Genomic DNA, 24504 nt, shown 5'->3' on the forward strand with positions numbered 1-24504 from the left:
TAATACACCCAAGACTGTATGTCTGAGTGTATATCATATGTATATATATATATATATCTGTTTATGTGTATGTACATGTATTTATGACTATATATATATATGTATATATAGCATACGAGTGGCTGTGTGGTAAGTAGCTTGCTTACAAACCACAGGGTTCTGGGTTCAGTCTCACTGCGTGGCACCTTGGGCAAGTGTCTTCTACTATAGCCTCGGGCCGACCAAAGCCTTGTGAGTGGATTTGGTAGATGGAAAATGAAAGAAGCCCGTCGTATATATGTATATGTATGTATGTGTGTGTGTATATGTTTGTATGTCTGTGTTTGTCCCTCCAACATCGCTTGACAACTGATGCTGGTGTGTTTTCTTCCCCATAAACCGAGCGGTTCGGCAAAAGAGAACGACAGAATAAGTCCTGGGGTCGATTTGCTTGACTAAAGGTGGTGCTCCAGCATGGCCACAGTCAAATGACTGAAACAAGTAAAAAAAGAGTATATATATATATAGGTATATTCAAACAAATACTTCTGAGTAACTATATATGGATTTACGTATCCCAACATGTAAACACATTAATTTCAATATGTATGTCCAAATTTATTTTTTATGTATATTTTCTTTATTTAATTTCTACCATGTGGTATCATCATCATCATCGTCATTTAACGTCCGTTTTCCATGGGTTGGACGATTCGACCGGGGTCTGGTAAGCCATGGGGGCTGCACCAGGCTCTAGTCTGATTTGGCAGTGTTTCTACAGCTGGATGCCCTTCCTAATGCCAACCACTCCATGAGTGTAGTATATTCATGAATATCTATAACCCACCACCTAGATACCCTTTCTATACACAGCATTTCACTTCTTAAACTAATTAATATTGTGTATGCATACTTCAAAGGAAAATGATAACCTAAGTTCTATAAGCTCATAATAACCCTGAAGAAGTTCTTACCCATATACTTAGAATATGATACCTTTCTTAGTATTTAACCAAATGCTTAGAATTTTTTATCAACCAGTACTGAAACATATATGTAGGTTCTATAATTTTTTTGAGCTTTACAACTTATAATCAATTTATTTCTATTTTATGTTTTTAAGAGAAATTTTCATCATTTTATAACATACGAATAAATTATTCATGCATCCAATTTTTCTCCATTCTCTTTCCTTCAATATATGTATATAATCATCATCATCATCGTTTAACGTCCGTTTTCCGTGCTAGCATGGGTTGGACGATTCAACGGGAGTCTGGGAAGCCAGGAAGCTGCACCAGGCTCCAATCTGATCCGGCAGTGTTTCTACAGCTGGATGCCCTTCCTAATGCCAACCACTGTGAGTGTAATGGGTGCTTTTTACGTGCCACTGGCACAGGTATCACAACTATGATTTCCATTTGATTTTTTGATGTTGACGTACTTGACTCAATAGGTCTCCACAAGCACAGCAGGTCGCCCTATGATCCAAGGTAAGCACTGCAGGCCGTCCTGCAATCCAAGGCACTTTGGATGGGCTGTGGCTTCTATGTGAAGCTGGTGCATATATATATATATATATACATGAACTCATGGAGCAGTGATATGAAGCCAAGTGAGATTGTGGTTGTGGCCGATGCCTTGTGTCATGTAACTGGCCTGTTGAAAGCACCGTTCAATCATTGGGTGATATGCTGAGCTTGTGAAGACCTGTTGAGCAAAATGGAATCGCAGCTGTAGGCGATAGCAATCCTGCCTGGCTGACACCCGTGACAGTGACAGATGAAAAGCACCGTTAAGGGCATTGGGCCTTATGGAGGTAGTGACAGACGACCAAGGCCTTTGGCAATAATAGCCTGCTTGTGTAGATATGTGAAGCCAGACGAGAACTTAAAATTGACCGCTATGGTCTTTGTAAAAAGTAAGGAATGTTACTACTTCTAGTGTTAACCATTTAGCATTTAAAAACCAGCCATACCCTGACCAAATATTCTACCTATTTTATGTTCAAACTAGTCAAACACACACATATATATATACGAAGGGCTTCTTTTCAGTTTCCATCTACCAAATCCACTCACAAGGCTTTGGTCGGCCCAACGCTATAGTAGAAGACACTTGCCCCAGGTGCCACGCAGTGGGACTGAACCTGATTCAGTGTCATGACCGATTCTAGTGTCATGTCATTGGCACCTGAGCTAGTGGAATGTAAAAAACACCTACTACATTGTCAGAGTCGTTGGCGTTAGGAAGGGCACCCAGCCATTGAAACCATGCCAAATTCAGATTGGAACCTGGTACATTCCCACCAGCTTACCAGTTTTCAATCAAGCCGTCCAACCCATACCAGACTGTAAAGCAGACATTAAATAATGATAATATAATATAGGAAATACCTATATACATAACATGTAATATATTTACTTATACACATAGGCGCAGGAGTGGCTGTGTGGTAAGTAGCTTGCTTACCAACCACACGGTTCCGGGTTCACTCCCACTGCATGGCACCTTAGGCAAGTGTCTTCTAGTATAGCCTCGGGCCAACCAAAGCCTTGTGAGTGGATTTGGTAGACGGAAACTGAAAGAAGCCTGTCGTATATAAATATATATATATATATATGTATGTATATGTGTGTTTGTGTGTCTGTGTTTGTCCCCCAAACATCACTTTGACAACTGATGCTGGTATATTTACGTCCCCGTTATATAGCGGTTCGGCAAAAAGAGGCCGATAGAATAAGTTTTAGGCTTACAAAGAATAAGTCCTGGGGTCGATTTGCTCGACTAAAAGCAGTGCTCCAGCATGGCCACAGTCAAATGACTCAAAACAAGTAAAAGAGAGAGTAAAGAGTATACATATATACACACACAAAGACAGGTATGTGGTCTATAATGACTATGCCTGGAAGAGTAACCTCATCATCCCATGCCACTTCAATGTCCTGTAATCTTTTGAACCTTTTTCTTCACTTACACTTCAACAGGTTCAATATTCAACACATCTTGTCCTTTGTTTCAATTCCAAAATGAGGAGCTCAAAATGCTTATTGTTCTTATGAATTGTCACATTGATAGTCACACATCTATATGAATAGATACACATTTAGTGAACACCAAAAGTACCGAGCGGTCATTTATCACCAATTCTGCTTATTACTTTTTAATTTCTACAACTCTATTGAATGTGCAATCATGAGCATCATATCAAGTATATGTGCATAGATATATATTTTTATGGAGAAAGCCCACAACACTACCATTTTAGGAGGAGCTCATGTTTTTAAAAAGCATATCCCACAGGTAAGTTATCTTACAAACTATAGAGGTGGGAAGTTGTTACCACACACAGTTCTTTCTCCATTCCTGTGTGAATACAGTTGTAGAAAGTGTCCCTTATTTATTTACTTTTTTGTCATAGAAGGAACTTCCACAATTACATCAATTCCCTGATGAGTAGCTTGGTTAATGCCATGGAGAAAGGCCAGAACACTATCACCAATTTAGGAGGAGCTCAAAATGCTTATTGTTCTTATGAATTGTCACATTGATAGTCATACATCTATATGAATAGATACACATTTAGTGAACACCAGAAGTACCGAGCGGTCATTTATCACGAATTCTGCTTATAACTTTTCAATTTCCTTAACTGTATTGAATGTGCAATCATGAGCGTCATTTTATTATGTGTATAGATATATAATTTTTGCATGCAAATAAATGATAAAAGAATGTATTTTCAAATCCTTTATTCAATGCATTTGTTTATACTTAAAATTCGGAGCACTGCATCCTTCAAAACTTCCATGCTTTCTGAGATTCGCCAACACTACACCTGATTTTCTCCGCTCCATACACACACAAGCATGTATCTGACTCATACACTGTTCACTTCCCAGACATTTGTACATTACTGCATATACTTTATACGCACTTTTGACAAGTTGTGGTGCGCCTGAGCACTGTATGCAATAATTTCATTATTATTATTATTATTATTATTTTAAATAAAGATTTTCAATGACAGCCAAAAATAACTGCTATGGTCCTTGTAAGAAGAACGAAATGTTGGTATTTGTAGTGTTAACACTTTAGAATTTAAAATGGTCATATCCAGCCAGAATATTCTACCTATTTTATGTTCAAACTAGTCAGAGTTGACCTCTCACACCTACCCTACAATGTCATTCTGAAAATACACACATAGGCGCAGGAGTGGCTGTGTGGTAAGCATCTTGTTTACCAACCACATGGTTCTGGGTTCAGTCCCACTGCGTGGCACCTTGGGCAATTGTCTTCTACTATAGCGTCGGGCTGACCAAAGCCTTGTGAGTGGATTTGGTAGACGGAAACTGAAAAGAAGCCCTTCGTATATATATATGTGTGTGTTTGACTAGTTTGAAAATAAAATAGGTAGAATATTTGGTCCGGGTATGGCTGGTTTTTAAATGGTAAATGGTTAACACTAGAAGTATCAACATTCCTTACTTTTTACAAAGACCATAGCGGTCATTTTTAAGTGTCATTGAAAATATTTATTTAATACAATTTATTTTAAATATAAGCAAATGATTGTGTGTTTGTCCCCCCAACATCATTTCACAACCGATGCTGGTGTATTTCCATCGCCGTAACTTAGTGGTTCAGCAAAAGGGATCGATAGAATAAATACAAGGCTTACAAAGAATACGTCCTGCGGTCGATTTGTTTGACTAAAGAAGGTGCCCGAGCATGGCCGCAGTCAAATGACAAACAAGTAAGTAACGGGTAAAATCACAACAGCAAACTTTGACAGCTGTGAATGTATGACAAACTGAAAATAATGCCAATAAATAAACATCACATTCGAAAGAAAAACCTTCAATATAAAGGGTCTAGTCACCATTTACAGAGAAAAGGCTTTTCTCACGTATGAATACGCTTGTGAGAAGTTATGCCACTACGATGAGTGAATGATTTGCCACAGACATCACAGGGATATGGCTTCTCTCCTGTATGAATACGCTTGTGACTAATTAAAGCACTACTTACAGAAAATGATAGACCACAGATATCACAGGGATATGGCTTTTCTCCTGTATGAAGACGTTTATGAGTAGTTAGGTTACTGCGAGCAGAGAAAGATTTGTTACAGATGTCACAGTGATGTGGCTTCTCTCCTGTATGAATACGTTTATGATCGGTCAAAGCACAGTTGCGAGGGAATGATTTACCACAGATATTACAAGAATATGGTTTCTCTCCTGTATGTGTACGTTTGTGTGAATTGAAAGCACTTCGGTCAGAGAATGATTTACTACAGATGTCACAATGATATGGTTTTTCTCCTGTATGAATACGTTTGTGAGAATTTAAATCACTTCGGTTAGAGAATGATTTACCACAGACATCACAGTGATAAGGCTTCTCTCCTGTATGAATACGTTTGTGTTCAGTTAAGTCATTACTTCGAGAGAATGTTTTACCACAAATGTCACACCGAAATGGCTTCTCCCCTGTATGAACACGTATGTGTGAATTTAAAGCACTTCGATTAGAGAATGATTTACTACAGATCTCACAGTGATAGGGCTTCTCCCCAGTATGAATACGTTTGTGTACAGTCAAGGAACTACTTGTAGAGAACAGTTTACCACAGGTATCACAGTGAAATGGCTTCTCTCCTGTATGGATATATTTGTGTTCAACTAAGTTACAACTCACGGTGAATGATTTACCACAGATATCACAGTGATATGGCTTCTCTCCTGTATGGAAGCGTTTATGAGTAGCTAAGTTGCCACGTTGAAAGAATGATTTACCACAGATATCACAAGGATACGGTGCCTCTCTTGTATGAATACGTTTGTGATTAGTTAGGGTACTACTAAGAGAGAAAGATTTATCACAGACATCACAGCGAAATGGCTTCTCTCCTGTATGGAAACGTTTGTGATTAGTTAGGGTACTTCTTAGAGAGAAAGATTTGTTACAGACATCACAGTGAAATGGCTTCTCTCCTGTATGGACATATTTGTGCTTAGCTAAGTTGTCATTTCGGGAGAATGATTTACCACAGATATCACAAGAATATGGTGTCTCTCCTGTATGAATACGCTTGTGATTAGTTAGGGTGCTTCTTAGAGAGAAAGATTTGTTACATACATCACAGGGATGTGGCTTCTCTCCTGTATGGACATATTTGTGCTTAGCTAAGTTGTCATTTCGGGAGAATGATTTACCACAGATATCACAAGAATATGGTGTCTCTCCTGTATGAATACGTTTGTGATTAGTTAGGGTGCTTCTTAGAGAGAAAGATTGTTACAGATATTGCAGCGATATGGCTTCTCACCTGTATGAATACGTTTGTGAGAAGTTAAACTGCTTTTGCTTGAGAGCGATTTGCCACAGATATTACAGGAATATGGTGTCTCACCTGTATGAATACGTTTGTGCTTCGTTAGGGTACTTCCTAGAGAGAAAGATTTGCTACAGATGTTGCACTGATAAGGCTTCTCTCCTGTATGAATACGTTTGTGATTAATTAGGTTACAATTTACCGTGAAAGATTTGTTACAGACGTCACACTGATATGGTTTCTCTCCTGTATGAATACGTTTATGGTCAGCTAAAGCACTGCAGCCAGAAAATGATTTACTGCAGATATTACAGGAATATGGCATCTTCCCTGTATGAACACGTTTTTGCTTATTCAAGCTGCTCCTTTGAAAGAAAGCCTTTTTATAGACATCAGTCATGTGACAATTTTTATCTCCCCTTTATCTTCTGGAGAAGTCAAATCCTTTAGTTTTCCCTGTTATTCTTCAAAATTCACAATATATATATATATATATATATATTTTCTTCTTGCTTCTATAGTCTTTTGTTTACATATATTTCGACTGCTGTATTTCTGTCCAGTGTTACCTTTGTCCCAAAACTCGTTAGTAAATTTATCCAAGTTTAATTTGCAAAGAGACACATCTTGTAGACACTCCAGCCAGTGAAGTCCAGAAGGTTTGCTAATAACACATTTCAGAGTAAATATATCAGAGGAATTCCACCACAGATTTATAGAAACAATCTTATATATCTGTTCTGTACAATATTTTCATTTTGGTCTTAAAAGATGATAAATAATGAGAATGTATCTTCAGTTATGCCAATGTCATCTGATATTCTGAAACAATAAAGAAACAACAGTGTAAGATATAGAGGCTACTTAAAAAAATACAGATTCAACATTTCCATAGAGGTAAGTTCTACATATTAAAATTTACCATGTTGGAGCATCACTTTAAAGGGCTTTAGTCAATCAAATTTTTTGAGCCTTATACCTATTCTATCAGTCTCTTTTGCTAAACCACTAGGTTACGGGGATATAAACACACCAATACTAGTGGTTAAATGTTGATGGGCCAACAAAAAATGATACACGCACACACACATATATATGTGTGTGTATATATATATATATATATATTTTATTTTTGCACTTATTTAAAAGTTCAAACTTGCTTCTTTGCTGCCATTAACGCTAATATTGTGTCCAATACTTGTGTCGGCGCTTGTGTGTGTGTGTATATGTGTAGATACGCATGTTAGTTTTACGCCTACACGTATGTGTGAGTTTTAACCTTTTTTTGTTAACGTGCTGGTAGATGGAAACTGAAAGGAGGTCTCATATATATATCATATATATAAATATACATATATATATATATCATATATATCATATACATATATATATCACTTCACTTGATCACTTTGACCGACCATATATATATATATATGCACAAACACACATAAATACATTGAGCGCTTAGTGTCAGAGAAAAAAATGCAAATGATGTGATATTAATGAAGATCAACTAAATAAAAATTACCCAGAATAAAAGATTATCCATCGCTTCTTGACTAAGTCAATTAACCTCAGACAGAGAATAGAAGAGAGAAAAGAATATTGATTGTTAAAGACGAAACATCATCCAGATATCTTATTGACCTTCCTGAATTACAGTCGGGTTGAAAGTTGAGGGAAAATTTCTTGAAAATAAAAGGATCTGCGATAAGTCAATGATTCGAACTGCAAGTTCAACGACCCTGGCGACCAATTTTCAGTCGTAAATACGGTACTACTAGCGAACAATGGTCCCGGTGCGCGCACTCTCGCTAGCTAGTCGTAAATAGTCGATCCTACGACATTTTAACGCTAACTTATAACCTAATTTTTTAACCCTAACCCTAATACACCATATATGAAAAAAAAAAACACTTTCTCGAAATGTATCCGGTACTTATACCGAAGTTACGCCAATGGCGATCCTTCGGTATAAGTACACACGTGGCTTTGTTTACATTTCTGAAGATAACAGAAGCCCTTTTCTCCCACCCTAAACCCCATATATATAAAAAAAAGCACTTTCTTGAAATGTATCCGGTACCTATACCGAAGTTACGCCAAAAATAAGCCTTGCATATTCGTTCTTACCCGTTTCGTGTGTGTATGTAAAAATCTGCAAATTTCCAAGCAGAAAACAGAATTGAACTGTCATTTACTTCCACGGAAAATACCCGAAGTGAAATGGTTTGATTTTTGTCGAGTTATATCGAAAGAATGCCGAAATGTTGAGAAACCAATGCTTTATAATCTATTGAATGTCCGTTTCTTCATATAGAGAAGACAAGATTAGTAAGCGGGGCAAAATGAGTAATGTCTCATTTCCTCCTGCGTATTTGGAATTGTTATTTTATAGGTATCGCTGCATAATATTTACGGGTACTACTAGTGAACAGTGGTCCCAGTGCGCGCACTCGCGCTTGCTAGTCGTAAGTAGTCGATCCTACATATCAAAGAAAATTAAATAATATTTTTCGAATAAAGTAAATAATTTTTTGCCAACATTTCTGTGGTTGGAGCTTATTTTAAGAACATTTCTCCAACTAAAACACACAACAAATTTAAAAAAGAAACGATGGAGCGTGTAGGAGGTTGCCGCCATAGCTAGAAATAGCAGCCAAATTACGCACAAATCCAAAAGTGTCAGAAACACAAAGTATTAAAAGATTAAATGTTTTCGTTGTTTAATACTTACGCAAATGTCTTTATAAAGGATGGTGTTGTTGTTGTTATGAGTGCATCAGGTGGTAGAGAAATGTATTATAAATGTGTTTGGGATTTAATTAAGAGAAATTCGGCCTTTTCCTGATCTAATGAATGGAAGCGGAAGTGTGTTTAATGCGCATGCGTATAATTTCAAAATTTGGCACAAGGCCAGCAGTTTCGGGGGAAGGGGTGGTACATAAGTGGATTACTTGGACCCTAGTAGTCAACTGGTATTTATTTTATGGAACCCCAAAATAGCGAAAGGCGAAGTAGACCCTAACGGAATTAGGGGATCTTTTCGGTTTGAACGGCAGTTCTTTTCTAGCGGTGTCATATGAAATTGTCACCCATAATTATGACCCTAGAATCGATCTATTGCATTTCAATCTGTTTTAGGGTTAGGGTTAGTTAGGGGTTGGGGAAAGGTTATCTTTTTTTCTTCACAAATGTAAATAAACCCAATCTGTTTCTTAAACGAGGGACATATTCATACGGCACAGAATGTTTTTTTTTTTTATCTCAATAGACGTCATTGATTGGTTGAAATTGCAGAAATTGAAGAAAACAACAACAAATATCTTACAAACTATATAATTTTCTCAATAAAGCCAAGAGAAAAAGATGTTTTATAAACACATTCTACCAGTATACATCATCATCATCGTTTAACGTCCGTTCTCCATGCTAGCATGAGTTGGACGGTTCGACCGGGGATCTGGCAAGCCAGAAGGCTGCACCAGGCTCCAGTCGGATCTGGCAGTGTTTCTACAGCTGGATGCCCTTCCTAACGCCAAAAATCTTTTAGTTACCTCGAAATTATGTTAAAAACTGCCGTTCAAACCGGAAAGATCTGAACTAGGGCATACCTACACAAATGAGCCCCACCTCAGATTTGTTACTTCGTAACTGCCAGAAAAAAGGATCATTTTTAATGAAATTTTCGGGGCTCGAGTGCCAGTAAGGCAATGCTGGTAACGATCACGCTCGAATGGTGTCTTTTAAGTGCCACTGGCACAGGAGCCGGTTAGCCGCTCTGTCAATGATCACACTCGTATGGTGCTCTTTGCACCCCGCTAGCACAGACACCAGTTATCGATACATGTAACGGCTTTTTATTGATTGGTAAATATTATTAATATTGTTATATTTCGGAAGGGTCATTTTGCCAGTTTAGCCAATAAAAACACAAACACTATATATTTGGTGTTATTTATTTTTTACATTAACCTTAATCTTATTTCGGCCAGAGTTCTTTCGTCACACTCCTGTGACCTCATCAGTGGTCCTTTGTTTTCTTCTTTCTTATTTGTGTCTCTTTCGCAGTTATGATGATAAAAAGTTATTGCTATTGTGATTGCATACCGTAAGATGTGAAAGATAGACAATGCATGAAGTTTTTAGGAAATGTTTATTTGTCGTTACGTTACAAATACCTAGCCTCAATGGGCAGGTTTTGAATATCCAAAGGCATGCGAAAATTAGATGCGGTAGAATGTTTGAGTTTGGGTTCTCTTCATTGTTTAGTCGTAATTACAGAGAGATATAGAATGATGTTGTAAGAGAAAAGAATTAGAGATAGTGAGAGTTGTAGGGTGTGGAACGTTGTGTCACAGTTGCTGGCAGTAAACTTCAATCCTCCCTCTGGCCAATGTTCTAGCTGGTCAGCCAGACTTCGTTCTCACTGAGCTGTCACCGGAGTGACTAACTGATTTTTGCTTGGGATGTTCTTGCTTTTATAACTATCCAAAAGGATAGATATATCATTTAGAACAATAGATTTAGTTGGTAGTCTTGTTATCTATTCTAGATTATGAAGTAGAAGTGGTTAGAAAGGGTCAAGTGGTGAAGACATTATTTCGGCCTAGCTAAAGTCATCTGGAAAATGTAAAAACTGCTGTCGGAGAAAAATCATTGTTCCACCATGGGAAAAGTTCTGTAGCAGTGTTGATTTAAATTTGGCTATGGTGGATCGAATCCATTTCATGCAAGATTCACAACATATATATATATATATATATATATATGCAATAACACAAATCCAACGCTAATAGTATGGAGCACAAAAACATGTCCACGTAATAAGCCCGGAAGCAAGCTTCTTACCACACAACCATGCTCTACTGGTTTTAATAGTTTCATAACAAAATTCATGCAAGACAAATTCAAAATCTGGAGGAAATGGCCTTTATTGAAAAAAATACCCACAGGTAAGTTACCTGAGATGTGGTGACATAAACTATAGAGTTGGGAGATTGTGAATACATTTATAGTTACAGAGTGTCCCCTTTTTTTTTTGCATACTAGGAACTTTGACAATTACAGCAATTCTCTGATGAGTAGCTTGGTTAACGCCATGGAGTAAGCCCAGAAAACTACCACCAATTTAGGAGGAGCTCAAAATGCTGATTGTTCTTATAAATTGTCACATTGATAGTCATACATCTATATGAATAGATACACATTTAGTTAACACCAGAAGTACCGAGTGGTCATTTTTCACCAATTCTGCTTATTACTTTTTAATTTCTACAACTGTCTTGAATGTGCAATCATGAGCATCATATCAAGTATATGTGTATAGATATATATTTTTCACATGTAAATAAATGCTAAAAGAATGTATTTTCAAATCCTTTATTCACTGCATTTGCTGATATTTAAAATAAATTGTATTAAATAAAGATTTTCAATGACAGTCAAAAATTACTGTTATGGTCTTTGTAAGAGGAAAGAAATATTGGTACTTCTAGTGTTAACCCTTTAGCATTCAAACCAGCCATATTTGATTTAATATCCTACCTAATCAGAGTCGGCTTCTTACACCTACCCAACAATGTCATTCTGAAAATACACACATAGATGCAGGAGTGGCTGTGTGGTAATTTGCTGTGAATGTATGACAAATTGAAAATAACGTGAATAAACAAACATCACATTCGAAAGAGTAACCTTCAATATAAAGGGTCTAGTCACCATTTTCAGAGAGAAGGCTTTTCTCACGTATATGAATACGCTTGTGAGAAGTTAAGGCACTACTTTGAGAGAATGATTTACCACAGACATCACAGGGATATGGCTTCTCTCCTGTATGAATACGCTTGTGACGAGTTAAAACGCTACTCTGAGAGAATGATAAACCACAGATATCACAGTGATATGGTGTCTCTCCTGTATGAATACGTTTATGAGTAGTTAGGTTACTGCTGGCAGAGAAAGATTTGTTACAGATGTCACAGTGATGTGGCTTCTCTCCTGTATGAATACGTTTATGATCAGTCAAAGCACAATTGCGAGGGAATGATTTACCACAGATATTACAAGAATATGGTTTCTCTCCTGTATGTGTACGTTTGTGAGAATTGAAAGCACTTCGGTCAGAGAATGATTTACTACAGATGTCACACTGATATGGCTTCTCTCCTGTATGAATGCGTTTATGAGAAATGAAAGCACTTTGGTTAGAGAAAGATTTACCACAGATATCACAGTGATACGGCTTCTCTCCAGTATGAATACGTTTGTGGTTAGACAACTTATCACTTCGAGAGAATGATTTACCACAGATGTCACACCGAAATGGCTTCTCCCCTGTATGAACACGTATGTGTGAATTTAAAGCACTTCGATTAGAGAATGATTTACTACAGATCTCACAGTGATAGGGCTTCTCCCCTGTATGAATACGTTTGTGTACAGTCAAGGAACTACTTGTAGAGAACAGTTTACCACAGGTATCACAGTGAAATGGCTTCTCTCCTGTATGAATATATTTATGTTCAGTTAAGTTAGAACTCACGGAGAATGATTTACCACAGATATCACAGTGATATGGCTTCTCTCCTGTATGGAAGCGTTTATGAGTAGCTAAGTAGCCACTTTGATAGAATGATTTACCACAGATATCACAAGGATATGGTGTCTCTCCTGTATGAATACGTTTGTGATTAGTTAGGGTACTTCTTAGAGAGAAAGATTTGTTACAGACATCACAGAGAAATGGCTTCTCTCCTGAATGGAAACGTTTGTGATTAGTTAGGGTACTTCTTAGAGAGAAAGATTTGTTACAGACATCACAGTGAAATGGCTTCTCTCCTGTATGGATATATTTATGTTTAGCTAAGGTGTCATTTCGGAAGAATGATTTACCACAGATATCACAAGAATATGGTGTCTCTCCTGTATGAATACGTTTGTGATTAGTTAGGGTACTTCTTAGAGAGAAAGATTTGTTACAGATGTTGCAGCGATATGGCTTCTCACCTGTATGAATACGCTTGTGAGAAGTTAATCTGCTTTTGCTTGAGAGTGATTTGCCACAGATATTACAGGAATATGTGTCTCACCTGTATGAATACGTTTGTGAGAAGTTAAACTGCTTTTGCTTGAGAGCGATTTACCACAGATATTACAGGAATATGGTGTCTCACCTGTATGAATACGTTTGTGCTTCGTTAGGGTACTTCCTAGAGAGAAAGATTTGCTACAAATGTTGCACTGATATGGCTTCTCTCCTGTATGAATACGCTTGTGAGAAGTTAATCTGCTTTTGCTTGAGAGTGATTTGCCACAGATATTACAGGAATATGGTGTCTCACCTGTATGAATACGTTTGTGAGAAGTTAAACTGCTTTTGCTTGAGAGCGATTTGCCACAGATATTACAGGAATATGGTGTCTCACCTGTATGAATACGTTTGTGCTTCGTTAGGGTACTTCCTAGAGAGAAAGATTTGCTACAGATGTTGCACTGATATGGCTTCTCTCCTGTATGAATACGTTTGTGATTAATTAGGTTACAATTTACCGTGAAAGATTTGTTACAGACGTCACACTGATATGGTTTCTCTCCTGTATGAATACGTTTATGGTCAGCTAAAGCACTGCAGCCAGAAAATGATTTACTGCAGATATTACAGGAATATGGCATCTTCCCTGTATGAACACGTTTGTGCATAGTCAAGTGGACCCTTTTGAGAGAATGATTTACTACAGATATTGCATTGATATGGCTTCTCTCCTGTATGAACACGTTTGTGCTTATTCAAGCTGCTCCTTTGAAAGAAAGCCTTTTTATAGACATCAGTCATGTGACAATTTTTATCTCCCCTTTATCTTCTGGAGAAGTCAAATCCTTTAGTTTTCCCTGTTATTCTTCAAAATTCACAATATATATATATATATATATATGTCTTCTTCTTTGTACTTCTATAGTCTTTTGTTTGCAAGTATTTCGACTGCTGTATTTCTGTCCAGTGTTACCTTTGTCCCAAAACTCGTTAGTAAATTTATCCAAGTTTAATTTGCAAAGAGACACATCTTGTAGACACTCCAGCCAGTGATGTCCAGAAGGTTTGCTAATAACACATTTCAGAGTAAATATATCAGAGGAATTCCACCACAGATTTATAGAAACAATCTTATATATCTGTTCTGTACAATATTTTCATTTTGGTCTTTAAAAGATGATAAATAATGAGAATGTATCTCCAGTTATGCCAATGTCATCTGATATTCTGAAACAATAAAGAAACAACAGTGTAAGATATAGAGGCTACTTAAAAAAATACAGATTCAACATTTCCATAGAGGTAAGTTCTACATATTAAAATTTACCATGTTGGAGCATCACTTTAAAGGGCTTTAGTCAATCAAATTTTATGAGCCTGATACCTATTCTATCAATCTCTTTTGCTAAACCACTAAGTTACGGGGATATAAACACACCAATACTGGTTGTTAAATGTTGATGGGCCAACAAAAAATGATACACGCACGCACACATATATATGTGTGTGTATATTTTATTTAATTCTTTCACAGGAAGGACTAGTTCGACGAGACGTGTTCTGTCCTCACCTTCGAAACAAGCTAGAGTTGAACTAGGGACAGCTGATGAAGGGGATTTTTCCTTGTGTAGTTGTCTTGTACTCTGTTTTTTTGTTGTTAAAAAAATGGTGTCCTGTACTCACGTATATATATTTATATATGCATGTATATATACATGTAGATGTAGGTACGTACATATATGTTTGTATGTATGCATATATTTTATTTATTACACTATTGTATGACTGAGTGCCTTCGCGTCGATTCGATCAGTTTGTTTTGGTTTGGTTTCTTCTTCTTCACTAAGCTGGTTTATATATATATATATATCATCATCATCATCATCGTTTAACGTCCGTTCTCCATGCTAGCATGGGTTGGACGGTTCGACCGGGGATCTGGGAAGTCAGAAGGCTGCCCCAGGCTCCGGTCTTATCTGGCAATGTTTCTACAGCTTGATGCCCTTCCTAATGCCAACCACTCCGTGATTGCAGTGGGTGCTTTTTACGTGCCACCTGCACTGGAGGCAGGCGAGGCTGGCATCGGCCACGGTCGGATTGGTGCATTTTACGTGCCACCTGCACGGAAGCCAGTCAAGGCGGCACTGGCTTCGGCCACGATTCGGATGGTGTTTTTTACGTGCCACCGACACGGAAGCCAGTCGAGGCGGCGCTGGCATTGGCCACGATTCGGATAGTGCTTTTCACGTATCTCCAGTCCAGGGGTCCTGGCATCTGCCAGATGCCAGTCATAGGATTGGTTCAATTTCGATTTCGAATATATATATATATATATATATCGTTTTCTAAGTGTTTTGCATTCTTGTCCAAGTTTGTATTTTTCTACATATAATAATACTATATATATATATGCACAAACACACATAAATACATTGAGCGCTTAGTTTCAGAGAAAAAAATGCAAATGATGTGAAATTAATGAAGATCAACTAAATAAAAAATACCCAGAATAAAAGATTATCCATCGCTTCTTGACTAAGTCAATTAACCTCAGACAGAGAATAGAAGAGAGAAAAGAATATTGATTGTTAAAGACGAAACATCATCCAGATATCTTATTAACCTTCCTGAATTACAGTCGGGTTGAAAGTTGAGGGAAAATTTCTTGAAAATAAAAGGATCTGCGATTAGTCAATGATTCGAACTACAAGTTCAACGACTCTGGCGACCAATTTTCAGTCGTAAATACGGTACTACTAGCGAACAATGGTCCTGGTGCGCGCACTCGTGCTAGCTAGACCGTAAATAGTCGACCCTACGACATTTTAACCCTAACCCTAAACCTAATTTTTTAACCCTAACCCTAACAACCCATATATGAAAAAAAACACTTTCTCGAAATTTATGCGGTACTTATACCGAAGTTACGCCAATTTATTTGCTTAGTTTAAAAAATGATTTACTTTGTTCAAAAACTATTATTTAATTTTCTTTGATAGGAGTGGCTGTGTGGTAAGTAGCTTGCTTACCAACCACATGGTTCCAGGTTCAGTCCCACTGCGTGGCATCTTGGGCAAGTGTCTTCTGCTATAGCCTCGGGCCGACCAATGTCTTGTGAGTGGATTTAGTAGACGGAAACTGAAAGAAGCCTGTCGTATATATGTATATATATATATATATGTATGTGTGTGTATATGTTTGTGTGTCTGTTTGTCCCCCTAGCATTGTTTGACAACCGATGCTGGTGTGTTTACGTCCCCGTCACTTAGCGGTTCGGCAAAAGAGACCGATAGAATAAGTACTGGGCTTACAAAAGAATAAGTCCCGAGGTCGAGTTGCCTGATTAAAGGCGGTGCTCCAGCATTGCCGCAGTCAAATGACTGAAAGAAGTTAAAGAGTATGTAATCAGCCTTGAAATACAAACACGCGCAAGTCGTTATAGGATCGACTACTTACGATTAGCTAGCGCGAGTGCGCGCACCGGGACCACTGTTCGTTAGTAACGATACCTATAAAATAATAATTCCAAATACGCAGGGAGAAATGGGACATTACTCATTTTGCCCCGCTTACTAATCTTGTCTCCTCTATATGCAGAAACGAACATTCAATAGATTATAAAGCATTGGTTTCTCAACATTTCGGCATTCTTTCGGTATAACTCGACAAAAATCAAACCATTTCACTTCGGGTATTTCCGTGGAAGCAAATGACAGTTCAATTCTGTTTCTGCTTGGAAATTTGCAGATTTTTACATACACACACGAAACGGGTAAGAACAAATATGCAAGGCTTCTTTTTGGCGTAACTTCGGTATAGGTATACACCTTTTTGGCGTAACTTCGGTATAGGTATACACCTTTTTGGCGTAACTTCGGTATAGGTACTGGATACATTTCAAGAAAGTGGGGTTTTTTTTTAATATATATATGCGGTTTAGGGTTAAGGGTCGGAGAAAAGGGCTTCTGTTATCTTCAGAAATGTAAACAAAGCCACGTGTGTACTTATACCGAAGGATCGCCCCTTTTTTTTTTCTTCGAGTTTAAAATCCATACTTGACAACTCACGGAAATACCCGAAGCGAAGTGTTTTGATTTTGTCGAGTTAAATCGAAGGAATGCCAACATTTCCGTGGTTGGAATGTGAATTTTCCGAGGCCTCTCCCCCACCCCCCTTTCGCGTGCGCGAATTTTTTTTTTCATATTCGTTCATAGGAAGTTGTTTTACACCTATTACACACTTTTTTTTTTGATTTTCTGATACTTGTTACGCCCTATATTAACCATTTTAAGAACATTTCTCCACCTAAAACACACAACAAACAAACTTAAAGAAGAAACGATGGAGCGTGTAGGAGGTTGCCGCCATAGCTAGAAATAGCAGCCAAATGTGGAACAAAATCTGATTCACAAAGTATCGAAAGGTTAAATGTTTTCGTTGTTTAATACTTACGCAAATGTCTTTATAAAGGATGGTGTTGTTGTTATGAGTGCATCAGGTGGGAGAGAAATGTATTATAAATGTGTTTGGGAGTGAATTGAGAGAAATTCTGGCTTCTCCTGATCTAATCAATGAAAGCGGAAGTGTGTTTAATGCGCATGCGTATAATTTCAAAATTCGGCACAAGGCCAGCAGTTTCGGGGGAAGGGGTGGTACATAAGTGGATTACTTGGACCCTAGTAGTCAACTGGTATTTATTTTATGGAACCCCAAAATAGCGAAAGGCAAAGTAGACCCTAACGGAATTAGGGGATCTTTTCGGTTTGAACGGCAGTTTTTTTCTAGCGGTGTCATATGAAATTGTCACCCATAATTATGACCCTAGTATCGATCTATTGCATTTCAATCTGTTTTAGGGTTAGTTAGGGTAAGGGTTAGGGGTGGGGGAAGGGTATCTTTTTTTCTTCAGAAATGTAAATAAACCCAATGTGTTTCTTAAACGAGGGACATATTCATACGGCACGGAATGTTTGTTTTTTTACCTCAATAGACGTCATTGATTGGTTGAAATTGCAGAAATTGAAGTAAACAACAACAAATATCTTACAAACTATAGAATTTTCTCAATAAAGCCAAGACGAAAAGATGTTTTATAAACACATTCTACCAGTATACGAAGTTTAAAATTTTTTAGTTACCTAGAAATTATGTTCAAAACTGCCGTTCAAACCGGAAAGATCTGAATTAGGGCATACCTACACAAATGAGCCCCACCTCAGATTTGTTACTTCGTAGCTGCCAGAAAAAAGGATAATTTTTAATGAAATTTTCAATAAATACGCTTCAGAAGTCGGAGGCAATTACTTGGACCTCAGTAGTCAACTGGTATTTATTTTATGGAAAGGCGGCGAGTTGGCAGAAACGTTAGCACAGCGGGCGAAATGCGTAGCCGTTACGTTCTGAGTTCAAATTCCGCCGAGATCGACTTTGCCCTTCATCCTTTCGGGGTCGATAAATTAAGTACCAGTTACGCACTGGGGTCGATGTAATCGACTTAATACCTTTGTCTGTCCTTGTTTGTCCCCTCTGTGTTTAGCCCCTTGTGGGTAATAAAGAAATAGGTATATATTTTATGGAACCCCAAAATAGTGAAAGGCAAAGTAGACCTTAACGGAATTAGGGCATACCTACCCAAATGACCCCCCCTTCAGATTTGTTACTTCATAACTGCCAGAAAAAACGATCATTTTTAATGAAATTTTCAATAAATACGATTCAGATGTCGGATTTTATAAAAAAAAAAAAAACCTTTTTCCGGAAGTGTGAGGAAAGTTTCTGAAAATTTGCCAAAGTCTGTTTTGTTTTCTCATAAGTTTCAGAAGAGTGCACAGATTAGATTATATCGGAATTTAATAGCAAAAATTAAAGAAATCTCGTTGGCTTATATATATATATACATATTGACAAATTTCTTTCTGAAATTTCAACTTTTATTTTGAGATGTGTGTCACTATGGATGGGTAAATCCCATTGATCCCTTTTTTTTCCCCTTCTCCCTAAGAAAATCTGATATAATGACCATGCACTGCCATTATAGACCACCACACAAACAGAATTGTTATAAGATTTTATATATATACTAGCAGTATCGCCCGGCATTGCTCAGGTATGTTTCGACCCTTTAGAATTGGAATTTTTGTAAAGTAAAAATTTTGCATTATGTAGCTTGTTATTCTCTTTAAGTGAACATTTTTCTGGTTGAAATACACCAAAAAATGGTGATACAGCAGTCAAAACATCGTAAAAAATAGGAATTTTCATGGAAAAAAAGCGCCTTTTTGATGTAAATAATTTTTGGTCTTAACATGGTCCGATTTGACTTTTTCCTTCTACGGAATGAAGAGCCAGCCTTCTTCTATCATAATCTCAATTTTGGTCAACTTGCGCTGCAGGGTCTCGGAGGAGATAGTGTTAGTTGAAGGCCACCAAACCTGCCATACACAGACAACTTATGCTTTATATATATTTATATCATCATCATTTAACATCCATCTTCCGTGCATCCATGGGTTAGTCATATATATGATATATTAATTTATACACTGGAGACTGGTGCAGCCTCCTGGCTGACCAGTCCTCAGTCAAACCGCCCAACCCATGCCAGTATGGAAAGCAGACATTAAATGATGATTATGATATATACACACACAAGGATATGGCCTATAATGACTATGCATGTTGGAATAACTTCATCACCACACACCACTTCCATGGGCTGTAATCTTCTCAACCGTATTCTACACTCCCACTTCAACAGGTCCAATATTAAACTCTCTTTTTACTCTTTTACTTGTTTCAGTCATTTGACTGCAGCCATGCTGGGGCAACACCTAAAAGAGATTTCATTCAGATGAATCGATTCTAGCACTTATTTTCTGTTAAGCCTCGAGCTTATTCTGTCGATCTCTTTTGTTGAATAGCTAAGTTGCTCATAACCAACATTCATTGTATGCTCGTACATCATCATCATTTAACGTCCGCTTTCCATGCTAGGATGGGTTGGACGATTTGACTGAGGGCTGGTGAATCAGCTGGCTGCACCAGGCTTCAATCTTGATCTGGCAGAGTTTCTACAGCTGGGTGCCCTTCCTAATGCCAAGCACTCCGAGAGTGTAGTGGGTGCTTTTAAGTGCCACTGGCACGGGGGCCAGTCAGGCGGTACTGGCAACAAAATCGCTCGAATCTTTTACACATGCCATAGCACAGGTGCCAGTAAGGCGATGCTGGTAACGATCACACTCAAATGGCGTTTTTTACGTACCACCGGCATGGAGGCCAGATGGCCACGATCACGCTCGGATGGTGCTCTGAACACCCTACTAGCACAGGCACAAGTGCCAGTAAGGCAACTCTGGTAACGATCACGCTCGAATGGTGTCTTTTAAGTGCCACTGGCACAGGAGCCGGTTAGCCGCTCTGTCAGCGATCACACTCGGATGGTGCTCTTTGCACCCCGCTAGCACGAACACCAGTTATCGATTCATGTAACGGCTTTATATTGATTGGTAAATATTATTAATATTGTTATATTTCGGAATGGTCATTTTGCCAGTTTAGCCAATAAAAACACACACACTATATATTTGGTGTTATTTATTTTTTACATTAACCTTAATCTTATTTCGGCCAGAGTTCTTTCGTCACACTCCTGTTACCTCATCAGTGGTCCTTTGTTTTCTTCTTTCTTATTTGTGTCTCTCTTTCGCAGTTATGACGATAAAAAGTTATTGTTATTGCAAACCGTAAGATGTGAAAGATAGACAATGCATGAAGTTTTTAGGAAATGTTTATTTGTCGTTACGTTACAAATACCTTGCCTCGACGGGCAGGTTTTCGTACATCCAAAGGCATGCGAAAATTAGATGCGGTAGAATGTTTGAGTTTGGGTTCTCTTCATTGTTTGGTAGTAATTCCAGAGAGAGATAGAATGATGTTGTAAGAGAACAGAATTTGAGTTAGTGAGAGTTGTAGGGTGAGGGACGTTGTGTCACAGTTGCTGGCAGTAAACTTCAATCCTCCCTCTGGCCAATGTTCTAGCTGGTCAGCCAGACTTCGTTCTCACTGAGCTGTCACCGGAGTGACTAACTGATTTTTGCTTGGGATGTTCTTGCTTTTATAACTATCCAGAAGGATATATATATCATTTAGAACAATAGATTTAGTTGGTAGTCTTGTTATCTATTCTAGCTTTTGGTGAAGTAGAAGAGGTTAGAAAGGGTCAAGTGGTGAAGACATTATTTCGGCCTAGCTAAAGTCATCTGGAAAATGTAAAAACTGCTGTCGGAGAAAAATCATTGTTCCACCGTGGGAACAGTTCTGTAGCAGTGTTGATTTAAATTTGGCTATGGTGGATCGAATCCACTTCATGCAAGCAAGATTCACAACATATATATACATACATACATATATATATATAGATATATATATATATATATGCAATAACAACACAAATCCAACGCTAATAGTATGGAGCACAAAAAACATGTCCACGTAATAAGACCAGAAGTAAGCTTCTTACCACACAACCATACTCTACTGGTTTTAATAGTTTCATAACAAAATTCATGCAAGACAAATTCAAAATCTGGAGGAAATTGCTTTTATTGAAAAAAAATATCCCACAGGTAAGTTACCTGAGATGTGGTGACATAAACTATAGAGTTGCGAGATTGTGAATACATTTATAGTTAAAGAGTGTCCCTTTTCTTTCTTTGGCCTAAAAGGAGCTTTGACAATTACAGCAATTCCCTGATGAGTAGCTTGGTTATTGCCATGGAGAAAGCCCAGAACACTATCACCAATTTAGGAGGAGATCAAAATGCTTATTGCTCTTATGAATTGTCACATTGATAGTCATACATCTATATGAATAGATACACATTTAGTTAACACCAGAAGTACCGAGCGGTCATTTTTCACCAATTCTGCTTATTACTTTTAATTTCTACAACTGTATTGAATGTGCAATCATGAGCATCATATCAAGTATATGTGCATAGATATATATTTTTCACATGTAAATAAATGCTAAAAGAATGTATTTTCAAATCCTTTATTCACTGCATTTGCTGATATTTAAAATAAATTGTATTAAATAAAGATTTTCAATGACAGTCAAAAATTACTGTTATGGTCTTTGTAAGAGGAAAGAAATATTGGTACTTCTAGTGTTAACCCTTTAGCATTCAAACCAGCCATATTTGATTTAATATCCTACCTAATCAGAGTCGGCTTCTTACACCTACCCAACAATGTCATTCTGAAAATACACACATAGATGCAGGAGTGGCTGTGTGGTAATTTGCTGTGAATGTATGACAAATTGAAAATAACGTGAATAAACAAACATCACATTCGAAAGAATAACCTTCAATATAAAGGGTCTAGTCACCATTTACAGAGAGAAGGCTTTTCTCATGTATGAATACGCTTGTGAGAAGTTAAGGCACTACTTTGAGAGAACGATTTACCACAGACATCACAGGGATATGGCTTCTCTCCTGTATGAATACGCTTGTGACTAATTAAAGCACTACTTACAGAAAATGATAGACCACAGATATCACAGGGATATGGCTTCTCTCCTGTATGAATACGCTTGTGACCAGTTAAAGCGCTACTCTGGGAGAATGATAAACCACAGATATCACAGTGATATGGTGTCTCTCCTGTATGAATACGTTTATGAGTAGTTAGGTTACTGCTGGCAGAGAAAGATTTGTTACAGATGTCACAGTGATGTGGCTTCTCTCCTGTATGAATACGTTTATGATCAGTCAAAGCACAATTGCGAGGGAATGATTTACCACAGATATTACAAGAATATGGTTTCTCTCCTGTATGAACACGTTTGTGAGAATTGAAAGCACTTCGGTCAGAGAATGATTTACTACAGATGTCACACTGATATGGCTTTTCTCCTGTATGAATACGTTTATGAGAATTGAAAGCACTTTGGTTAGAGAAAGATTTACCACAGATATCACAGTGATACGGCTTCTCTCCAGTATGAATACGTTTGTGGTTAGACAATTTCCCACTTCCAGAGAATGATTTACCACAGATGTCACATCGAAATGGCTTCTCCCCTGTATGAACACGTACGTGTGCATTTAAAGCACTTCGATTAGAGAATGACATACTACAGACATCACAGTGATAGGGCTTCTCTCCTGTATGAATACGTTTGTGTACAGTCAAGTAACTACTTGTGGAGAACAGTTTACCACAGGTATCACAGTGAAATGGCTTCTCTCCTGTATGGATATATTTGTGTCCAGTTAAGTTAGAACTCACGGAGAATGATTTACCACAGATATCACAGTGGTATGGCTTCTCTCCTGTATGGAAGCGTTTATGAGTAGCTAAGTTGCCACTTTGAGAGAATGATTTACCACAGATATCACAATAATATGGTGTCTCTCCTGTATGAATACGTTTGTGATTAGTTAGGGTACTACTTAGAGAGAAAGATTTATTACAGACATCACAGTGAAATGGCTTCTCTCCCGTATGGATATATTTATGTTTAGCTAAGTTGTCATTTCGGGAGAATGATTTACCACAGATATCACAAGAATATGGTGTCTCTCCTGTATGAGTACGTTTGTGATTTGTTAGGGTACTATTTACAGTGAAAGATTTGTTACAGATGTCACATTGATATGGTTTCTCTCCTGTATGAATACGTTTATGATCAGTCAAAGCACTGTAGCCAGAAAATGATTTACCACAGATATTACAGGAATATGGTGTCTCCCCGGTATGAATACGTTTGTGAGGAGTTAAAGCACTACTTTGAGAGAATGATTTACTACAGATGTTGCACTGATATGGCTTCTCTCCTGTATGAACACGTTTGTGAGAATTTAAATCACTTCGGTTAGAGAAAGATTTACCACAGATGTCACAGCGAAATGGCTTTTCCCCTGTATGAATACGCTTGTGTGTAGTCAAGTGAACCTTCTGAGAGAATGTTTTGCTACAGATATTGCACTGATATGGCTTCTCCCCTGTATGAACACGTTTGTGCTTCTTTAAGCTGGACCTCTGAGAGAAGGACTTTTTACAAACATCACAGTCATGTGACAATTTTCGTTTTCCTTTTACTCTGTCTTCTGGAAAAGTCAAATTCTTTAGTTTCTCACTT

The 24504-nt window shown here is 37.7% G+C and overlaps 2 protein-coding genes across 3 annotated transcripts in view; both read right to left on the reverse strand.

Moving 5' to 3' along the window:
- Positions 1-7050, reverse strand: part of LOC118768541 (zinc finger protein 271-like) — a 16653-nt gene extending 9603 nt beyond the window's left edge. Inside the window, exons 1-2 of one of the 2 annotated variants that reach the window (XM_036515249.1) lie at positions 6317-6790; positions 4951-5057 (exon numbers count right to left, since the gene is read on the reverse strand). In XM_036515249.1, coding sequence (XP_036371142.1) covers positions 4951-5057; positions 6317-6722 — 513 coding nt within the window. In that variant the 5' untranslated portion in view covers positions 6723-6790. Of the gene's footprint in view, positions 1-4950; positions 5058-6316; positions 6791-6814 lie in introns of those variants that run through there. The other variant, XM_036515250.1, reaches the window with a different exon arrangement.
- Positions 7051-11664: 4614 nt separating this feature from the next.
- LOC118768504 (zinc finger protein 708-like) lies at positions 11665-24439 on the reverse strand. Its single transcript, XM_036515135.1, has 4 exons — positions 24429-24439; positions 23034-23223; positions 12558-12920; positions 11665-12461 (listed from the first exon to the last, which is right to left on the reverse strand). The coding sequence occupies exons 1-4, from the start codon at positions 24437-24439 to the stop codon at positions 12036-12038; spliced, it is 990 nt and encodes a 329-aa protein (XP_036371028.1). The 3' UTR covers positions 11665-12035.
- Positions 24440-24504: the final 65 nt, after the last annotated feature.

This window comes from Octopus sinensis, linkage group LG30, assembly GCF_006345805.1.
Source record: "Octopus sinensis linkage group LG30, ASM634580v1, whole genome shotgun sequence".
Taxonomy (NCBI): domain Eukaryota; kingdom Metazoa; phylum Mollusca; class Cephalopoda; order Octopoda; family Octopodidae; genus Octopus; species Octopus sinensis.

Bases quoted from the DNA above. Each gene is read 5' to 3' on its own strand.
- LOC118768504 (XM_036515135.1), bottom strand. The intron at 12,921-23,033 runs ATTCATACAGGA...ACTCATAAACGC, and splicing joins ACCTAACTACTCATAAACGT to TTCCATACAGGAGAGAAGCC. The intron at 12,462-12,557 runs TGTGATATCTGT...TGTGACATCTGT, and splicing joins CTGGAGAGAAGCCGTATCAC to AGTAAATCATTCTCTGACCG.